Source organism: Schistocerca cancellata, chromosome 6 (assembly GCF_023864275.1).
Source record: "Schistocerca cancellata isolate TAMUIC-IGC-003103 chromosome 6, iqSchCanc2.1, whole genome shotgun sequence".
In the NCBI taxonomy this organism is placed as follows: Eukaryota; Metazoa; Arthropoda; class Insecta; order Orthoptera; family Acrididae; genus Schistocerca; species Schistocerca cancellata.
Genome location: NC_064631.1, coordinates 200640206 through 200662701, shown reverse-complemented (window position 1 = coordinate 200662701; position 22496 = coordinate 200640206). Strand labels below are relative to the sequence as shown.

The 22496-nt window shown below is 43.9% G+C and overlaps 1 protein-coding gene across 1 annotated transcript in view; it reads right to left on the bottom strand.

The window, feature by feature from the left end:
• The window catches only part of LOC126191342 (cytochrome P450 6k1-like), a 66580-nt gene extending 54375 nt beyond the window's left edge, over window positions 1–12205 (bottom strand). Inside the window, exons 1-2 of the mRNA XM_049932177.1 lie at window positions 12127–12205; window positions 6347–6573 (exon numbers count right to left, since the gene is read on the bottom strand). Coding sequence (XP_049788134.1) covers window positions 6347–6566 — 220 coding nt within the window. The 5' untranslated portion in view covers window positions 6567–6573; window positions 12127–12205. The remainder of the gene's footprint in view (window positions 1–6346; window positions 6574–12126) is intronic.
• Between the last annotated feature and the right edge of the window lie 10291 nt (window positions 12206–22496).

Below are 22496 nucleotides of genomic sequence, written 5' to 3'. Positions count from 1 at the left end.
CTAAAAACTACGCCCACGCTACAATTTTCATCCGGTTTAATAATTTTTCGACTCCCTTGAAGCAAACTTAATTTTCTTCACTCCATCGTAGCCATTTTTTTGTAAATTGATATTTAGTATTTTATTCGGTCAAAAAAGAGGGGTCCAAAAATGTCCAAATTTTTTAAAAATATGTATAATTCACCAATTTTTTTTTCGAATCCGTATGATGAACTAAAATTACATCTGTAAGGATCAGGGTCACACAATTTCAGGTTGCAGTTAACCACAACCGGAGTTACAGCAACAACCGTCGATCTGCCTCCTTTCAGAGCTGCCTCTGGAAAATCACCATTACACAGTGAAGACATTAATATTTTTCGTTAAAAAAAATACCCAATAAATTTTCAATTTATGCCGCATTCATTGCAGCAAACCACATTTGTCTACTACATTCCAGTACGCAGAAAAGAATCCTGAATCTGAGCAATGTTTTCGTCCGTCACCCTGTCGTTCCCCTTTAAGGCATCTTAACAAACGAAGTGTCAAACAATGGCGCTTGAAGATCAATATCTGACATTATGTTTACAGTTTATATAAGAGCAGTAAAATGTGAGTTATGGTTCGGAATGTTCATTCAAATTATTAGAAAACGCATTTCAGCTCAAAATAAACTGCAAAAGATGTGTATAGCGCCACTATTGCGTAACAGACTACAACGACTATCTCTATAGTTTAATTCTCTTTAATACTTGTTTCGTAAATAAAACCGCCTTTTCCTGCTGCCAATTAATTTATTTTTCCAAGACACGTTTCGCATTTTTCTTATTCTAAGGCATCATCAGTGAGATCTATAACGATACAGTTTTGTTATTTTTAGATTATCACACAGTTCACGTCGCGATTTTTTAATGTAAAAAGTAATTAGTTACGATTTGTTGTGATCAGCGTTTCCTCTCATCTGGTCTGGAGATTGTGCTACCATTTTGAGTTCCGACCTTTTTCACACTGTTCACTATGGTTCTTCCTCTTTTCTGTGGTGTACTATTGTTATTTTGCCACTCGATATAATTATTTCTTCGGACACTGCGCTTTTAACAACGTAAATATTGCGGCATCATTACGTGTTTCCTCCTCTTTGGTGTGTTTACCTACTTGTTGCCAACCTAACGACGTATATGTTCAAGACCGTAATGTTTATATCGTGTGTGTTTATGAGGGAGAGATAGTCAGGTGAAGAGCTTACCTTTCACTTACTGTCCGTGATCTCCTTCGGTGCCGGCCGAAGTGGCCGAGCGGTTCTAGGCGCTACAGTCTGGAACCGCGTGACCGCTACGGTCGCAGGTTCGAATCCTGCCTCGGGCATGGATGTGTGTGATGTCCTTAGGTTAGTTAGGTTTAAGTAGTTCTAAGTTCTGGGGGACTGATAACCTCAGATGTTAAGTCCCATAGTGCTCAGAGCCATTTGCACCATTTTTTTTTCTCCTTCGGTATACTCTCCTCCACAATTGATACACTGATACACCGCTCCCAGTGCCGTTTCCATTCCGCAAACAGTCTTGGTACGCCTCTTGCTGGATCGCGCGAAGCGCCGTCTGCGAATTTTCTTTTACCTGGTCTATCGTTGAAAATCTTCGTTGTTTCCAGGGGTTTTTAATTTTGGAAATAAAAATAAGTCCACAGGGGCCATGTCTGGAGAGTACGGAGGAGGTGGCACAGTGATTTCGGTTTTTGTGAAAGAGACACGCACCAACAGGGATGAATGTGCGGCTGTGTTATCGTGATGCAAGAGGCGTGAATTCTCTCTCCACATTTCAGGCCGTCTCCTTCTCACAATTTCTCGCAGGTATCGCAACGCGTCCCGACAGTACCATCGATTAACAGTTCGTCCCTGCGGCACGAATTCATGATGAATTAATCCTTCAAAGCCAAAGAAAACTATCAGCATGGCTTTGACATTTGACCTGGCCTGACGAGCTTTTTTTGGTCTCAGAGAACCTTTCCCGACGCACTCTGAAGACTGAACCTCGGTCTCAACATCATAACCGTAGACCCATGTCTCATCACCCGTTATGATCCTCTTAAGGCACATCCTATTCTCATTTGCACGATTCGAAAGCTCTTCACAGGTTGCGAGGAAGAGGTCGTTCAGATCTTGACTCGTGAGCCGTGGGACGAATTTGGCTGCAGCACGATGCATTCGAAGATGCTGTGTCAGGATTTCATGGCATGATCTAACTGAAGTGTTACGTTCTTCTGCAGTCTCTCGGACAGTCAGTCTCCCATTGGAACGCACGATTTCGTGACACTCCTGAAATGAACGTCGTCAGTAGACGTCGAAGGGCGTCTTCAACGAGGGTCATTTTTAACTTCGATCCCCCTTGTGAACAATCTGTAACACCCAGTTCGGCATAATGACTCATCACTGTACGCTTCCTGCATCATTTGGTGAGTCTCTGTAAAGGTTTCCCAAGCTGCACGCAACATTTAATGCAGACGCTTTGCTGCTCTAACTCTGACATGTCGAAATTCCCAAACTGTGCGACACAACGTTCTACTTAGTGATGGGGAGCTCGTGAATGAGTCGTTCAAATGAACGCTTCACTTCAGTGAAGTGTGAACTAACCACTCAATTTCAATGAACTGGTACTTCAAACTCTTCACAGATAGCATACTCCACACTTTTTTCTACTTCACTCACTCTCTTCTCCTCTCCCTCTCCCACTACATCGGCGCTACGTCACTCATTCTCCCTTCACTTCGGTCCTCCCTCTGCTGCCTGTTGACGAATCGCGCGGGGTTTGTGGGGAAAGATAGGTTTACGCGGGGTTGGGGAGGTGAGGGGTGAGGGGAAGGCAGCGTCAGCTGCTAAGTGCAGTGCTGACATTACTCGTGACTATTTGTGTACTTATACTTCGCGTCTACGGGTAGCCTACCGTTGGCAGCGCTTGCAGACAAATGAATATTAAAGATATAAACGAAGGGGCTGGCTGTGTGAGCACGCACAGCCAACATGAAAATAAAAGGTTTGTTAATAACACTGAAAGAGGGATTTTACCTGAAATCGTACCAATGACTACAGGTGACAGTTTACGTTTTGAATCTGGAGGGTTATTATTCTCAACAAAAATAAAATCTACAGGAAAACTTGTGAATAATTACTTAACGTAGGTATATAGACTGTGACAGTGGTAAACATACTCATTCTATTTGGAATTAAATTTTACAAGGAACATAAAATTGGACTGCATTTCGTTGGTAGCCCTATTTTTCAGTTCATGAATGCAACAAATAATATTTCATTTGGCAGATAAAGACTTTTTTGGACGCTTCATGAGAAAATTTCGAGCAAGATTAAATGTAATACCTTCTTTATATGTGACAGGCTTCTCTGTTTATCTTTCCTTTGTCCCCTTCGACCATGCTCTATTTAAGTTAACTCAGACGCTGTAAGAGCGTAAAACGTTGCGTGCACATTACTGCATAGTTCGGCCATCTGTTGGTAAAATTATGAAGTATTACGAAGCTTCATTGTACGAGGCGAAGCGAGCGTAGCAGCGGCTGAGCGGCGAACTGGGCAACTTCGACAGGCTTCCGTACTTCACGAATGAACTACTTCATTTGAACGCTTCACGGCAAAGAGTGAAATGAATGAAGTAGTTCACTGGAATGAACGAGTTCGACCCATCTCTAGTTCTACTCAATACAGTACTCAACAATAACTAACAGACGTACAACAATGAAACTTACGGTAGTTCCAGATTAAAGACAGGCGTATGCAAGTATGCCAACCGCATTTCGCTCCAATACACCACTGGCGCGAAATTACGAATGTAAGTTTTTTAACAACCCTGGTATTGTTCGGCGCTGACAACCGCATATTCCGCATTGCCCACATCCCACTCACGTGTTACACAAAGTGCAGCCAGCTTCATCAGGTTAAGACAGCCACCTCTCCTACACCACACCGTTAATCAGTGCGATGATCAATTCCGTCCGCTGGACTGGGCAACGGGCACCACAAACCGTCATTGTTCCATTTGAAAATGGTTACCAGCTTCTCGTGCCGCTCTCTGTTGTATAAACAAAATCGCATAACCGCCCAAAGTCAAAAAAGTGAGGGGGGCACACAGAAACACTACGCTTCAGATATCAGCCGGAAAGAGCGGAACTTACTGTGAAGTGTTACATACGTCGGCGAGTCCCCATCCAGCTCGCTGATGGCTCCACGTCTCGCTAAGCCGCCCCTTTCTAACTACTTTGTTTGCGTTGGCTAAAGCCCCGTAGTCGCCTTGGAAAGAGCAGAATGAAGAAGGCGGTGCCCATGCACAGCAACTTGCCAGCTCTTCCACAACTTTTTGCAGAGGCCAACAGCTTTATTAGTGACTGATTGCCAGCTACCGAAATCTACATCTACATCTACATTTATACTCCGCAAGCCACCCAACGGTGTGTGGCGGAGGGCACTTTACGTGCCACTGTCATTACCTCCCTTTCCTGTTCCACTCGCGTATGGTTCGCGGGAAGAACGACTGTCTGAAAGCCTCTGTGCGCGCTCTAATCTCTCTAATTTTACATTCGTGATCTCCTCGGGAGGTATAAGTAGGGGGAAGCAATATATTCGATACCTCATCCAGAAACGCACCATCTCGAAACCTGGCGAGCAAGCTACACCGCGATGCAGAGCGCCTCTCTTGCAGAGTCTGCCACTTGAGTTTGTTAAACATCTCCGTAACGCTATCACGGTTACCAAATAACCCTGTGACGAAACGCGCCGCTCTTCTTTGGATCTTCTCCATCTCCTCCGTCAACACGACCTGGTACGGATCCCACACTGATGAGCAATACTCAAGTATAGGTCGAACGAGTGTTTTGTAAGCCACCTCCTTTGTTGATGGACTACATTTTCTAAGGACTCTCCCAATGAATCTCAACCTGGTACCCGCCTTACCAACAATTAATTTTATATGATCATTCCACTTCAAATCGTTCCGCACGCATACTCCCAGATATTTTACAGAAGTAACTGCTACCAGTGTTTGTTCCGCTATCATATAATCATACAATAAAGGATCCTTCTTTCTATGTATTCGCAATACATTACATTTGTCTATGTTAAGGGTCAGTTGCCACTCCCTGCACCAAGTGCCTATCCGCTGCAGATCTTCCTGCATTTCGCTACAATTTTCTAATGCTGCAACTTCTCTGTACACTACAGCATCATCCGCGAAAAGCCGCATGGAACTTCCGACACTATCTACTAGGTCATTTATATATATTGTGAAAAGCAATGGTCCCATAACACTCCCCTGTGGCACGCCAGAGGTTACTTTAATGTCTGTAGACGTCTCTCCGTTGATAACAACATGCTGTGTTCTGTCTGCTAAAAACTCTTCAATCCAGCCACACAGCTGGTCTGATATTCCGTAGGCTCTTACTTTGTTTATCAGGCGACAGTGCGGAACTGTACCGAACGCCTTCCGGAAGTCAAGGAAAATAGCATCTACCTGGGAGCCTGTATCTAATATTTTCTGGGTCTCATGAACAAATAAAGCGAGTTGGGTCTCACACGATCGCTGTTTCCGGAATCCATGTTGATTCCTACATAGTAGATTCTGAGTTTCCAAAAACGACATGATACTCGAGCAAAACACATGTTCTAAAATTCTACAACAGATCGACGTCAGAGATATAGGTCTATAGTTTTGCGCATCTGCTCGACGACCCTTCTTGAAGACTGGGACTACCTGTGCTCTTTTCCAATCATTTGGAACCTTCCGTTCCTCTAGAGACTTGCGGTACACGGCTGTTAGAAGGGGGGCAAGTTCTTTCGCGTATTCTGTGTAGAATCGAATTGGTATCCGTCCGTGAAGGTTCAGTACTCACTACCTGCATGCCACAAGCATTTGCAGTCGACTTTGGTGAGTTCCAGGTAGCTCCACGAAATTATGTAACACTGAGCACTTCCAGCCAGGCAGGGTCAGCAACAGGCGTTTCTTCCTACACGCTAACTTCATTCGCTGCGAGGTGCTGCTGCTTGCCAGGTCTTCCAGAAGGGTTTCCTCAACAGTTTCTGGTGATCACCAGAGCACTGAACAATTCGCCCTTGAGCCAGCCAACTCGGCCTCCACAGCAGCACACTGAGGAGAGAACAGTCCGTCACTCTGAGGCTACCGACCGGCCCAGATATCAGTCTGTGGCGTCCACAGCATCCACGGGAAGAACACGCAGGTGCGGCCAGGAAGTGAAACGTTGGAAACGCACAGAGCACGTCTAAATCATCACATATTATGTCCCAGATTCTCTTGACTAATAATGGATATAATTATAGTATATTTATCGCTGACAAGAATTAAAAATTTCTTACTTGGAAGGTGATTGTATATGTTCTGCATGGTTTGAGCAATACATTCGTGGCCGAAAAAGTTTCTCCAGAAGTTTCCAAACGGAACTATAGGTTCCGCGTACGGCACCCCTCTGTTCCTCCAGTACCTGTAGCTACTGGAGAACCACAGGTAGAGGGCGAGCACGACCGTCGACAAGACGACGACCGATTCGGCGATCCACGAGTCCAGGAGCAGCGCCATCTGCAGTCTGGAAAAAAGAAGAAAGCGGGGAACGGCGTCAACGTCCAGTGGACTTACAACAAGGGACGCACGAAATGGAAACTAATGGTGTGGGTGAGAATAGAGTGGACAAATGGTGCTCTGCTGGAGATGGGTGAAGGTGCAGAAGGAAGCCAAATGTTGTGTAAGTTCTTTGTTTTTAATCCTAAGGAGACGTAGCGCAGTGGCCCAGAGGCGACGGTCGTTGAACGCGGCACCTGGGCGCGCCGGTCTCAGTACTCCACTGTAAGCGCTTCTCGAAGTGGCAGCCCTGTAGTGAGTGGCTTTGGAGCGGCCGGCTGTTGCTGAGTCAGCATCGCTTGAGAGCGTTTGGGGTGAGGTGGCCGGGGTGAAGCAGGCTGGTGGCCGGCCCACAGCGAGGTGGCTGTGACCTCGGGGCGACAGACCCAGGACCGACGGCTGTGGCGCTGCGTCCCATGGCGTCAGACCCCAGCAGCTCAGCGCCGCGAGGTCCTCTGTTTGTACCTCGGACCGTGACGCTACGGCAGGATCCTCGGCGGGGGGTCTCGTGGAGACGGCGAAGGCGGTCTCGTGGCTGGGTCTTTCAGACGACAGTCTCTGGCACGCAGCCTGTCTTGAGTCAGCAGAGTGGCGGGCGGCGCCACGAGACAAGCCCACACACCCGGCAGGTGTCGGTCCGTATCCCTGTAGTGGCTTGCCGATAACCTAGTCAGCTGTCTCGGTGGTGTATATATACGGCCGTGTTTAATTTATAAAATTTTAAGTACAAGAACGCACCTCTTCGACCACACAACACCTCCGGCTCCTCTGCTCCCCCCCCCCCCCCCCTCCGGCCCAATCCCATCACGCCTTCCCACACCCGACGCCTCCCAGACCCCGTTCAGCCTCTGCCGCACCCAGGCCTTAAATATCACAAGTGTCATGTGTCGAAATTATTTCTACAAAACAATGTTCTGAAAGTCAAGTTTTTAAAAAACAACCTCATATAAACAAGCCATCAAAACGACAAGCTTTCATATAAACAAGATTTCGTGAAAGCACATTACACAGATGCTCATGTTCAAACACTCCTTAAGTTACTTATTACATCTGGATTTACATCTACAGATCTGCATCTCCATAGACACTCCGCAAACCACCGTACGGTGCCTGGCGGAGGGTACCCTGTGCCAGTGCTACTCATTTCCTTTCCTGTTGCACTCGCAAACAGAGCTAGGGAGAAACAACTATCTATATGACTCTCTATGAGCCCTAATTTCTCATATCATATCTTAGTGATTCGTTCGGCAATCAGCTTCAAATACCGCTTCTCTCCTCAATAGTGTTTCTCAAAAAGAACTGCGCCTTTCCTCCAGGGATACCCATTTGAGTTGTTCGAACCTACCGGTGACAAATCTAGCAGCCCACCTCTGAATTACTTAGATATCTTCCTCCAATCCGACCTGGTGCGGCTCCCAAACACTCCAGCAGTGTTAAAGGACTGATCGCACCACCGTCCTGTATGCAGCCTCCTTTACAGATGAATCACTCTTTTCTACAGTTCTCCCAATAAACCGAAGTTGACCGTTCGCCCTCCCTACCACAGTTCTCACATGCTGTTTCCACCTCACATCGCTTTGAAACGTTACATCCAGATGTTTAAAATACATGACTGTTTCAAGTAGGACACTAGTACTACTCTATCTGAACATTGCAGGTGTGACCGTACTATTCATCCGCATCAATTTACATTTTTCCACATTTGGGGCCAGCTGCCATTCATCCCACCAACTGAAAATTTTGTCTAAGTCTCTTGTATCTTCCTACAGTCACTCAACTTCGACACCTTACCGTACACCACGGCATCATTAGCGAACAACCGCAGCTCATTGACACACTTGACACAAGACGTCGCCATGCTACCAGATCGCGGATGTTGCTGGCAGTCATAAACGTTGACACGAAGTCTAGCGATTTGAACCAGTCATAACTTTGGAACGAAGCTCAAGTTGTGAACAGCCCCCCCCCTTTCCACACACACACACACACACACACACACACACACACACACACACACACACACTCTATCATGCCTCTTCTCATCCCACCGACGTTCATCACCCTTTGTCACGTTCACTGGTGCCGTACAGCGGCAAATTACAATTACGCTGTGGTTTAATACACGTGTCCTATTTTCAAATTACCGGAGCCAAGCCCGCATCTCGTGGTCGTGCGGTAGCGTTCTCGCTTCCCACGCCCGGGTTCCCGGGTTCGATTCCCGGCGGGGTCAGGGATTTTCTCTGCCTCGTGGTGGCTGGGTGTTGTGTGCTGTCCTTAGGTTAGTTAGGTTTAAGTAGTTCTAAGTTCTAGGGGACTTATGACCACAGCAGTTGAGTCCCATAGTGCTCAGAGCCATTTTTTGAACCGGAGCCAAATTGTTCCAGAGGTTTCAAAAAACAATTACATTCGAGGTGTGTCACGGCCAAAATTAAGCTCTGTATGCGGCCGAAGGAGGTCTTTTAACGTGGATGACAAGTAATGCCTCATACATTAGCCCTTTCGAAAGTCCCTGAAGGCTCTTCATCTCCCGCAGAGCTGGGTCGCTATTGAGCAAGACGTCGGTATGTCAAAACGTACATTGGTTGGCTGTAACCAGAACCGTCACACTGTCAACGGTAAAAAAGATTTAGTCCTCATTTCAGCTTAGACAAGCTTTATATCTGGTGATAAGCTCACCATAAAGCTGTATCACCTGAATCTACGTATGGGCTCTTACGAGCCGGAAAATAAACAGTAGTCAATTACTTGGGTGTTCTGAGATGAACCAACCCTGAAAAAAGTGCTCCCTTATCCAGACTTCCATCAAAATGACTACCTGTGTTCCTTTGGTTACACTAATCATGCCTTCACCGTTCCCTTAGACAGTCGAACAATAGTTAGCGCTAAATGGTATGTACATACTATGATATAGGTGGTGCCTACCATAAATAAATACACAGGGTGTAACGGGTATAAGTATAGACATTTTTACATGTTGCACCTTAATACATACGCAAACAATATGTTGTTTATGTTTCTCTGTGTCAAACATTCGTCCCATAAGCACATTACAAAATTTACGATCTGACGCCTTCTGCACAGCGCAACTCCACCACCTGCTCCTTCAGTATAGACCAACCGTTTTGCGTCAACACGTCGACATTGTAACATCTGACCTGCTGCCCAGAGGAAAATAAGCATTAATAGCTTACTGATGCAACACGTACTCGGAGATACTAGCCAACCTAAAAACATACAACTTGTAATAGCTATAATTTTTAGTCTGCAAATGATGTAAATACTGATGTAATGGTGTTTGCTACACAGTCCTCAGTCACCAATAGAAATGTCTGCACTTATACCTGTTACACACCATATGTAATAACTACAGCGGAAATTTATATAACAATTTAAATGTGGTTAGTTCAAGACATTAAAGCTCTTAAAGTTCTGCACCGATTGCTTCGAAATTATGACGCAACAGTGCATTCGAATTCAGGCATATTTTATACATCTACTTTTAATATATGTCTATTGTGAATAGATAAGTAATATTTGCTCTTCAAAATAATTAGAGAAAAAAGTCTACAAACTTGCGATATGTTAAATATATTTTGACGTAGGGGTTACTTGTGGTCTTACTTCATGGTGCGAGATCTTCGCTTTCACTGTAGACAACAACTAAATTCATTCGCCATGTATTCGCTGTGTTACGCACTACAGTGTTAGGTGACTCCTCAGAAGGAAGTGAGTACCGGTGCACCAGTGTTTTCTAGTGAGGTACACAGATGGTAGATGTCACTTGTGGACGTTGTATTTAACCGGGCGCATAGACTGCGGCATCTGAATTAAGTACATGTTGCAAGGGCGGTCTGTTTGAAGCAAAAAGGATGAACTTTCTGTCATGTTGCTGCAGGTGCCAATGCTCTTAGCGTGTCATCCATAGGTTGTGGACATGGTATAGGGAGAAAGGTCAATGCACAAGGCTATTTGGGTAAGTTTACACACCCGGAAACTTCTCCATTAGGCGTCAAACGTTGTCATCCACAAATTTCTTTGCATAGGAACCACGTGGAACTCAAGAGTCTTGCAAATCAGTGTATCGAGTATACCAAATTTCGGGCATTGCCACTCACCACGTACGAGGCAGTGGTCGATGGCCTTCACTTAGCTACCAAGAGCAGCGGCGTTTGTGTAGAGTTGTCAGTGCCAACAGACAAGCTCAGAAATGACCGCAGAAATAAATGTGGGACATACGAGGTACGTGTCCGTTAAGACAGCGCGGCGAAATTTGGCGTTAATGGGCTATGACAGCAGGCCACGGACGCTAGTACTTTTTCTTACAGTACGACAGCGCCTGCAGCGCCTCACCTCGGTTCGTGACCAAATCAGTGAAACCCTAGACGCCTGGAAAACAGTGGCTTGGGGAGATGCGTCCAGATTTCAGTTGGTAAGAGCTGATGATAAGGATCGAGTGTGGTGCAGATCCCACGAAGCCATGGACACAAGTTATCAACAAGGCACTGCGCAAGCTTGTGGTAGCTCCGTATGGGTGTGGGCGATGTTTACATGGAATGAATTGGGTCCTCTGGTCCAACTGTACCGATCATTGATTGGAAATGATTATGTTATTCTACTTGGAGACCATTTTCAGCCATTCATGGACTTTGTGTTCCCAAACAACGATGGAATTTTTATGGATGACTACGCCCGTGTCCCCAGTCCACAGTTGTTCGCGTTTTGTTTGAAGAACATTCTTGGACAATTTGAGCGAATGATTTGGCCACCCTGATCGCTCTACATGAATCCCATCGAACGCTTATGGCACGTAATGAGAGATCAGCTGGTGCACAAAATCCTGCGTCAGAAACACTTTCGCAATTAATAGACGGCTATAGAAGCCGTATGGCTCAGTATTTTTCTATCAGATTTCCAACAACTTGTTGAGTCAATTCCACCTCCTACTGCTGAACAAAATCGGCCAAAAGGCAGAACGACACGATATTAGGAGCTACCCTACGACTTTTGGCACCTCGGTCTATAATGCCTGTAGTGATCCGTGGTTTTTTACGTGGTTGTTTCATGTCCTTTCTGATTAATTTATAAGGAAAACTTTTTCAAATAATGACATGAATTTACCATGGAATAGATTAAATTTTATGTTAGCATTTCGTTCATTATACATTTTATCCTAGAACATCTCTTGTAAACTGTTCTTAAATGCGTTATCAATTATTCGAACTGGTTTCCACTGACACGTATAAATACTGTAAGTCATTGTCTTATTTATCCTAACTATCTGTGCGTCTTGATGAGAGAGAGCATTTGTTACTGGGTACACACTTACTTTCTTGCTCTGACCTTCACCAAAGTAGACATTATCAGTTAGGGTCCTACTGTCTTCACCCACAATCGCCTTCCGCCTCGACGTCGACGACTTTACTTGTAACGAGAACGTAGAATGAAAAGTGGGAGCACTGGTGTTAAATACTGACATGGTAGATGTACCGCACAGGGTACTGGTAGCCGAACGCACACCGACCTGTAACGGGCAAGCAGCGTCTGGTACCTGGGCCGGCGGTGGCGGCTGCACTGTCCGGGGTCTGAACTGCACCGCAGTTGCCGAGAGGAGACTGTCCTGCCGTCACCGGAAAGCCGCGTTTAAATCTAGGAGGACGCGGCGTGCATCGTGACGCGTCAGACGCCGCCTGCGATAACGGTGGCGGATCCACATCAAGGCCAGAGTACGTTCGCCAGTCACCCACACGGGAAGACACTACGGGGCACGCATTCGATTATACTACGCTCTGCACGTACCTGAAATATCGGTATGAAGCTGATTTTCTTTCATTTATACATACCACACTTCGATGGCATTTGTAATAAATGCAGCGAACAGGGTCAACTCTTCCCTGCTATAAGCTCAGTAACACACTCGACTACGCGATATCAGGCAGCGTTCTCATGACGTCACAATCGTACCGTTGCGCGGATACGTATGGACATATCGGCGTGTTGAGCTTATTTTAAGTCTGAAACTTGTGTCGGACGTTTAGTAGCCTGCGATGATGTCTCCAGCATTAGTAAATAAAAGTTTAATCCGAGAAACGTGCCTTGTTTTAGCTGACTTTTTGGGTTGAGTCATCGATCTTCTGTATGGGTTAATACGCCCCCCACAAATTCCTCTCCTCTGCCAATCTCTTCATCTCAGAGTAGCATTTGTACACAACTTCCTCACTTATTTCTTGAATTTATTCCAATCTGTATCCTCTTCTACATTTTTCCCCTATACAACTCCGTCAAGTATCATGGAAGTCATTCCCCGATTTCTAAACACATCTCATATCAGCCTGTCCCTTTTTTCGTCTCACTGTTCCTCAGATACGCCTCTCCTCTCCAATCCTGCGGACAGCCTCATCATTTCTTACCTAACCAGTCTACTTAATTTTCAACATCCTCCTATAGCATCAGATCACAATCACTTCGATTCTCTTCTTTTCCCCTCTTCTCACAGTTTATGATTGGCTTCCATAAAATTCTGTGTACCAAAGGTACATTCTCGGAAATTTGCTCCTTGAATTAAGGCATTGTTTGACCCTAGTAAATCTCTTTCGACCAGTGCTCTCTGCCTGTGCTAATCCTCTTTTATGTCCTTTCTTTGCCCATCTTGTGTTATTTTGTTTTTAAGAACACGTGAATTCAGTCGACCCCGGACATTTGTTTTACTATGAAGGTGGGAAAGGATGGCTGTCTTCTCTTCCTTGATGTCTTGGTCAGGAGGAAAACGGAAGGTATAGTGGGACATGCCGTTTATAGGAAGCCTACTCACTCTGACTTGTATCTGCAGGCAGACAATTGTCACCATCCGGCTACATGTGAACACAGGGCCCACGTCATCTCGGATCCTGAGACGTTGTCGGCTGAGTTAGCCTATCTCGATGTCGTCTTTCGTCAAAATGTTTATGATGAAAGAGAGCTGAGATGTGTGTTGCGTTGTCGACCAACCGAGCAGCGAGTGTGTGATGATTATTCCGAGGTGGAAGTCTACGGCCATTTTGCCTTACACAGGGAGCATGTCGAACAGCATTTTGCGGAAATGTAATGTGAAGTATGTTTGTCGATCACCAACTACGATTAGAGTGCTTTTAGGTTCCGTAGAGAATGATCCTGGTTTGCATAAGGCGGGTGTCTACCGTTCCTTGCAGTTGTGGCGTGTTATACATAGGCTAGACTATCAGTGCTGTGGAGGACCGGCGTATTGAGCATAAGTGGCACACACGCTTGCAACAACCGAGCAAATCCGCCATTGCACAACATTTTATTGACACTGGTCCCGTCAACCTATATAATGTAGCCGGCCGGAGTGGCCGAGCGGTTCTAGGCGCTACAGTCTGGAACCGCGCGACCGCTACGGTCGCAGGTTCGAGTCCTGCCTTGGGCATGGATGTGTGCGATGTCCTTAGGTTAGTTATGTTTAAGTAGTTCTAAGTTCTAGGGGACTGATGACCTCAGAAGTTAAGTCCCATAGTGCTCAGAGCCATTTGAACCATTTTGTAATGGCACTGCTGTCTCACTAGTTGCAGCACGAACCACTTGTAGCGGCCGATACGTGGATTCTGTTGTCCAAGGGCTACGAATTAGCGCACTCTCCAATATTTGTGCCATGTGCTGAAATTCCTGAAATCTGTGGACCACTTCCTGTCATTATGCTTCCGCGTGTAGGTAGCAGGGATGGACGTCCAGTGGGATGTGACAGATCTTTCTCGACGCCTACTAAGTAGTGATTTACCTCCAGAAGGAGGTTCTTACTCATTGGTCTGAAGATGACCACAGTAGTGGTCGAAACCCGTCACCGTAATAAATAAAATGTGATCAAGACTGTTTTTGATAGTAAATATTTGTAACACATTGATCACTGTTCACTCCCACAATGTATTAAAAAATAAACACTAGGGACATATCTACACTTACAGGCTGCATTCCATTGATGTTTGTTGTTGAGGAGCCCACTGAGGATGACACCAAGATACTTGCCTGTACTCGTCCATTGTACGATTGAGCCAAAGGGGGTGATGTCCATTTCGGCTGGCGGAAGTCTTTTTCTTGAGTAGCAGAGCGTGACTCTTACAAGGGAAACTCCCCATCAAACACCCGTCAGATTTACTGGTAAGATGGCCCGTTAGACAGCGCGTTAAAAACCAGAACACAGATCAAGCATGAAACCAGGATGAATTTGTACTGAACTGTGATAAAAAAAATCAAAATACGAGTATAAACAGCGAACGGTCCGACCTTAACAAGTACAACACTGAGAAACGCGGAAGAGCCAAAGCGTCGTCGTTAAGCGGTCACGGTGTTAGACCGCAAAGTGGACGAACCGTGTCCAAATCTCCCTCGTGTAATTTTTTTAATTTTTTTTTCAAAACATTATGAACTGTCCGTCCAGTCATTGAAATGTTTGTGCTGTTTCTGTAATCTTGCCAGTTGTCACACTATATACCGTTTGTAGAATATGAGTCAGGTAGTAAGAATACTTTACCGTCACAAGTAAACGTGATGAGGTGTAAAGGCAGGCAAGATACCACATAGACGTTTCACAGGAATGAAAACAACACAAACGGGTCTGAACTACATCACAACAAAGGACTGCAAGAGTCAAAACTGAACGCAACTTCAAAAACATGTTCTGGCAGAGCACAAAAAAACTGTGTGATTGTGAAATTATTGCGTTCCTTTGTTGCAGCGTATGTGATAAACTATCATGCTTTCATCATTTACTTGGAAGTGATCGCATTCACATTCATACGAACACCGAAGTCGGGCAAGAAGGTACCCATTCTCACAAGGAAAACACCCCATCACACACCCCTCAGATTTACTGGTAAGGTCCATTGGATGGCGCATCACTCATCCGCGTATAAATTAAGAGCGTCGATAAGAGATTCCTATCACAAGGCACACGTACTGTCACTAATGCCGTGTACGACTTATCAGACGTGTTTTCCGGCGGAGGATCCGGTTCATTTATCGCCTTGTCATCAAACGATTGCAGTTCTCATCCGAAAGCCACTTTATAACGTGCTACTTGCGTAGAAAAATACGAGGTACTTACGTCTGGAGGTCCTTTCCTTAAACCTCACTGTTGCAAACGGACGTTACACCTTGACAGGACAAAAAAATGTCGCTATGGAATTTGAACACGGCTCGCCCCCTTTGCAGTCCCATATCGTGACTACTTAATCATGACGTCATGTATTTTTCAGCTTGTTCTATGTTACACTTCTTGTGCTTTTCTTTTCACCGTTCAGTATACCTTTCTCCTGTTTCTGCTCTTGATCAATGTTCAGTTTTTGACGGGCTGTCTACTAAGCCCTTTTACCGCCAAATCTGATGCGGAGTTTCGCTTGTTAGGTGCGTAGAAGCCAATGCGCCAATCTGCTGTCCACTTCCAGAAATCACTGCAGGCCTCTTGGGGCCGTCTCTGAATCGCTTCGTAGTGGCTGAGACCACAAAGTTTTCTTAAACATGCTCTTCATTTTCTAAGTGACGTGGACTGTTTGAGTAATGACCCATGTGGAATCAGGGAATTTGCAGGCAAATGCCAGACAAGCTGGTACATTGGGTTACTGAGTGACAGTTTAGATTACTTGGCTGGTAGTTCCATTCGCGATACAAAAATGGTTCAAATGGCTCTGAGCACTATGGGACTTAACATCTGTGGTCATCAGTCACCTAGAACTTAGAACTACCTAAACCTAACTAACCTAAGGACATCACACACATCCATGCCCGAGGCAGGATTCGAACCTGCGACCGTAGCAGTCGCGTGGCTCCGGACTAAGCGCCTAGAATCGCTAGACCACCGCGGCCGAGCGATACAAGCCACTGACGCATGTTAGTTCTATCATAATCATACGGAGGAAACAACTGAATCTGATTATGCACCGTTGTTGCAGTGTGAGCGTGTGTGTTAATTAGACACAATTTACAATAGGCACCTGCAAAGAATGCCTGCGAGAGCTGAGGTGGCGAGCGGATAAGCAGCACTTTGCCTCACTCTGGACGCTGGTCTGATTGCAGTCAAAACCACTTCCGGATCCAAGGCACGTGACGTGGCTGTGAGATCCGGCACAGCAATTGCTCTGCCCGTATCTGCCCTATCGGGCGCTAGTCACTGTAGCTGCTGAGATCCTGCAGGGCATTGAAAATGGCTCTCTTGAACTCATCGATTACATATTCCCATGACAGTCGTCGCACCTAGAGCAGCACTAGGAGAAATTACACAGAACATTAGACACCAGTCTACCATGGGAAACATCCTAAAGCTGTCGAATTAAGTCACGCCTGGCAGACGTTTCTGCTTCTTATGCGAGGCATGACACGATTTTCTCTCGAACGAACAACATTCAAGTGCCATTTCTGCATGACAAATCCGCCGCGGAAACTCTCCTTATAAGCAGAATGTAGATTGCGTTACTCATACGTGCAGTAGCGCTGAAAATCCGTGTATCCCAGCACCCCAGTTTGACATTTGTTGCACCCTGGATGCTTTCGTGGTGCCCCAGTTTCAATTGCCGACAGTATTCAGCCTCGAATACGTACATCCTAAAATGTCGAAAGTGGTTTAATGTGAGGGAAATAAACTTAATTTAAAACTGGACAGAAGAGAATTACTGGTGGTTAGCATTCCGCCGACAACGTCGTTATTAATCTCCGCACAAACTCCTATTGAACGATGGCGAAGTATATCCGCTGTGTCCTTATCAAAGAAACCAATCCAGAATTCGACTTCAGTAGTTTAGAGAAAACTACGGAAGAACTACAGAATAGTGTGCTAAGGATTTGAACGTATTTCCTCCAGAAAGCAAGATTCAATCATTGTTTCTAAAAAGTAAAAAGACGTTTGGCGATGGGACTCTGCGTCACACCGTACTGAGTGTCAAGCGAGATCTACTAAGGAATTTTCATGAGGCCATGATGGGTAACTTTATTTTTCAGTAGTTATTCTGCTACTTAAAGTTCAGAAAACAGAAAGGCTAGCTATTACTTTCGTCGTTAGCGAAACAAAGAACAGATTTTCAATTCATATTCTTAGAATGAAGCAACATACAATTTCATTCGAAATTATGGAAAGGAAGAACACATTTTTGTGTCCCATCATCCACAATACCCACTATAGGCGAAAAATTTAGTACAGAATCTCATAGAAAATTTATTATTTTGTATGTGAAACGAAGTCAAGGCAATGCTGCTACCGTTTGTTTACTGATATAGTATCTCTTACAGCCCCGTTTCATATAATGGGCCGGACGTTCTTCGTGAATAGCATAACAACAGCATGATTCGTGACGAATCTTTGAGTGCTTGCTGTGGTGTTCTGTTAGTGATCCAGACCTCCTAGGTGTTGAGGGAATGAGATGGTGAGGTGCTACTGAATCAATCCGAAAACATCAAGCCCCGGTCACCGTTCTTTAACTGACTGGGATCTTATTCCCTATGAATTACTGTTCCTATCAACAGGTATTATGTAGTTTCGCCACAGGTGTAGCCTTTCTTTTATACCAAGACAGAACTCCTTAGACCGAATAGAGTCGTCATCGCTTTTCCCCTACAACCAAACCGTGTACAATCTATTTGAGGACTTTTCAGCTTCTGCATTCGTCTTTTCCGACTGTGGATTGGCCTCCACAGTCTAATGGTGAATCCATATTTCACCTACAGGGTACAGTCCCATGACGATATCAAGAGTGACATTTGCCCTAACTTTTTCAGATTCAGTTTTGAAAAGCCCATCTTCCGGAGTTCTTGATCTGCTGTATGGAAACAAATTATGGCTATCAGTATTACACTCAGATTCTTAACACCCAGAATGCAGTTAATGACAAACGCTAATGAAAAATTTGATACACCGCATACCGGGCTTAACACCCACTTCGTCTCGATGTCGGGAAAGGTGTTCCGATTGTGAAGCGTTCCCCACATTGCCTGCTTCTTTGGTTACAACCGACATGTCACGACTACTGCCCTAGACGATAGTGATGATGATGATGATGATGATGATCACGTTATGATGGTGAGTATAGCATAGCCTCTGGAAAAGAGTAATGTAAATTAAATTATCAAATGGCTCTGAGCACTATGAGACTTAACATCTTAGGTCATCAGTCCCCTAGAACTTAGGACTACTTAAACCTAACTAACCTAAGGACATCACACACATCCATGCCCGAGGCAGGATTCGAACCTGCGACCGTAGCAGTCCCACGGTTCCGGACTGCAGTGCCTAGAATCGCACAGGCCACCGCGGCCGGCATTCAATTATCGATATTCATCAACAATGGAAGCGCTCTCTGCGCCCTTAGATGTTCAATAATTACTATCTCTGTATCGTAGTATACGGGGTGGTCCATTGATAGTGACCTGGCCAAATATCTCACGAAATAAGCGTCAAATGAAGAAACTACAGGGACCGAAACTTGTCTAGCTTGAAGGGGGAAACCAGATGGCGCTATGCCTGGCCCGCTAGATGGCGCTGTCATATGTCAAATGGATTTTTAAATAGGAACCCCCATTATTATTTCATATTCGTGTAGTACTTAAAGAAATATGAATGTTTTAGTTGGACCGCTTTTTTCGCTTTGTGATAGATGGCGCTGTAATAGTCACAAACGTGTAAGTACGTGGTGTCACGTAACATTCCGCCAGTGCTGACGGTATTTGCCTCGTGATACGTTACCCGTGTTAAAATGGACTTTTTACCAATTGCGGAAAAGGTCGATATCGTGTTGACGTATGGCTGTTGTGATCAAAATGCCCAACGGGCGTGTGCTATGTAGGCTGCTCGGTATCCTGGACGACATCATCCAAGTGTGCGGACCGTTCGCCGGATAGTTACGTTATTTAAGAAAACAGGAAGTGTTAAGCCACATGTGAAACGTCAACCACGACCTGCAACAAATGATGATGCCCAAGTAAGTGTTTTAGCTGCTGTCGCGGATAATCCGCACATCAGTAGCAGACAAATTGGGCGAGAATCGGGAATCTCAAAAACGTCGGTGTTGAGAATGCTACAACAACATAGATTGCACCTGTAGATTAGATTAGATTAGATTTACTTTCATTCCAATTGATCCGTAGTGAGGAGGTCCTCCAGGATGTGGAACATGTCAGAAAAACAACAATACATGACAAATATTTACAACTAAAACAAATAAGCTAATGTACCATTCCATAGGTCCCAAGTGGAATGATCGTCATTTTTTAATGAACACTAAGAGTCATTTTACAAATACTAATGCACTGAATTTAAAATAAAAAAGTTTTTTATTTATTTATAAGGTAATAAACATGTAATACAACTACTGAAATACTTATTTACAATGAAAACATTACTGCACTGAAATGGTGCAGAAGTTAGATTATACTTACACACAACCACACACACACACAGACACATAAATTTTCAGTGAACACATTACTGCACTGAAATTGTGCAGAAGTTATGTTGTACTTATATACAAATCAGTTGGTTTTACTAAGAAATTCATCAATGGAGTAGAAGGAGTTGGCCACCAGTAAATCCTTTAGGCTTCTCTTAAACTGAATTTCATTGGTTGTTAAGCTTTTTATGGCTGCTGGCAAGTTATTGAAAATGTGTGTTCCTGAATAATGCACACCTTTTTGTACAAGACTAAGTGACTTTAAATCCTTGTGAAGATTATTCTTATTTCTGGTATTGATTCCATGAATTGAGCTGTTGGTTTGAAAAAGTGATATATTTTTAATGACAAATTTCATTAAGGAATAAATATATTGGGAAGCTGTAGTTAGTATCCCTAGTTCCCTAAACAGGCTTCTGCAGGATGTTCTTGAGTTCACACCACATATAATTCTTACTGCACGTTTTTGTGCCCGGAAAACTTTAGCTTGGCTTGATGAATTACCCCAAAAAATAATCCCATATGACATTATGGAATGAAAGTAAGCATAGTATGCCAGCTTTTTCATTTTTATATCCCCTATGTCTGACAAAATTCGCATTGCAAACAGAGATTTGTTAAGACGCTTCAGCAGTTCTGTGGTGTGCTCCCCCCACTTGAATTTATTATCAAGCTGTAATCCCAAGAATTTAACACTGTCCACTTCTTCTATCTTCTTGTCATCATATGTTAGACATATACTCTTGGGACACCCCTTACAAGTTCTGAACTGCATGTAGTGTGTTTTTTCAAAGTTTAGTGACAAAGAATTGGCTAGGAACCAGTGATTAATGTCCACAAATATTTTATTGGCTGATCTTTCTAAGACTACACTTGATTTGCTATTTATTGCAATGTTTGTATCATCGGCAAACAAAACAAACTTGGCATCTGGTAATGTTACTGATGAAAGGTCATTGATATACACAAGGAAAAGTAAGGGCCCCAAAATGGAACCTTGTGGGACCCCACATGTAATTAGCTCCCAGTTGGATGATGCCTGATAGCTTGATACATGTCTCTTTCCTAATAACACCCTTTGTTTCCTGCCAGAGATATAAGATTTGAACCATTTTGCAGCATTTCCTGTTACACTATAATATTCTAGTTTACTTAAAAGGATATTGTGATTTACACAGTCAAATGTCTTTGACAGATCACAAAATATACCAGTTGCCTGCAATTTTTTGTCTAATGAATTAAGTACATTTTCACTGTAAGTGTAGATAGCCTTCTCAATATCAGAACCTTTTAGAAATCCAAACTGTGACTTTGACAGTATGTTATTTGAGATAAGATGGTTATAAAGACGACTGTACATTACTTTTTCGAAAATTTTTGAGAATGCTGGCAACAGTGAAATTGGACGGAAATTTGATGCTATTTCTTTATCTCCCTTCTTAAACAGTGGCTTAACTTCAGCATATTTCAGCCATTCAGGAAATATTCCACTGATAAACGACTGGTTACACAGATAGCTTAATATGTTACTTAGCTCAGAATCACATTCTTTAATTAACTTTGTTGATATTTCATCATACCCACTAGATGTTTTTGATTTTAAAGATTTTATGATGGACATTATTTCTGTTGGGGTAGTGAGGGTCAAATTCATATTATGGAAGTTACTTGAAATGTCTGGTCTAAGGTAATCCATAGCAGCATCTACCGAACCTGACAACCCCATCTTTTCAGTAACAGTTATAAAATGTTTGTTAAAAAGTTCTGCAACACTATACACATCTGTCACCAATGCATCATTTACTCTTAATGCTATTTGTTCCCCTTCATGTCTGGTTCTACCGGTCTCCTCCTTCACTATATCCCATATTGTCTTTATTTTGTTATCTGATATGACTATCTTTTCCTTGTAATATATTTGCTTTGACATCCGTATTACAGTCTTTAATATTTTGCAGTATTTCTTATAATGTGCTATAGCATCAACATTGGAAATGTTTCGGATTGACAGATACAGTTTTCTTTTGGTTTTACAAGATACCCCTATTCCTCGAGTAATCCATGGCTTCTTTGTAGACTTTGCTCTAACCTTGGTAAGTTTTGGGGGAAAGCAGTGTTCGAATAAGGTAAGCACTTTATTAGCAAAAATGTTATATTTTTCATTCATGCCATGAGCACTGTAAACATCAGTCCAGTGAATGTCTCTGAGGAGTGTCCTAAAATAATCAATTTTTGGCTTACTGATTACCCTTTTGAGCTCAGATTTAACAGATTTTATATCCTGTTCAGTATTAACATTTAACAGAAGGAACTGCATGTCATGGTCTGAGAGGCCATTGACTATTGGTTTTGTAATATAATTTTGTTCATTTGACTTTTCTATAAAGATATTATCAATGGCTGTTTGTGAGCAAGTGGCTATCCTAGTGGGGAACTTTACTGTGGGAATTAAGTTGAATGATAGTGTTACTAA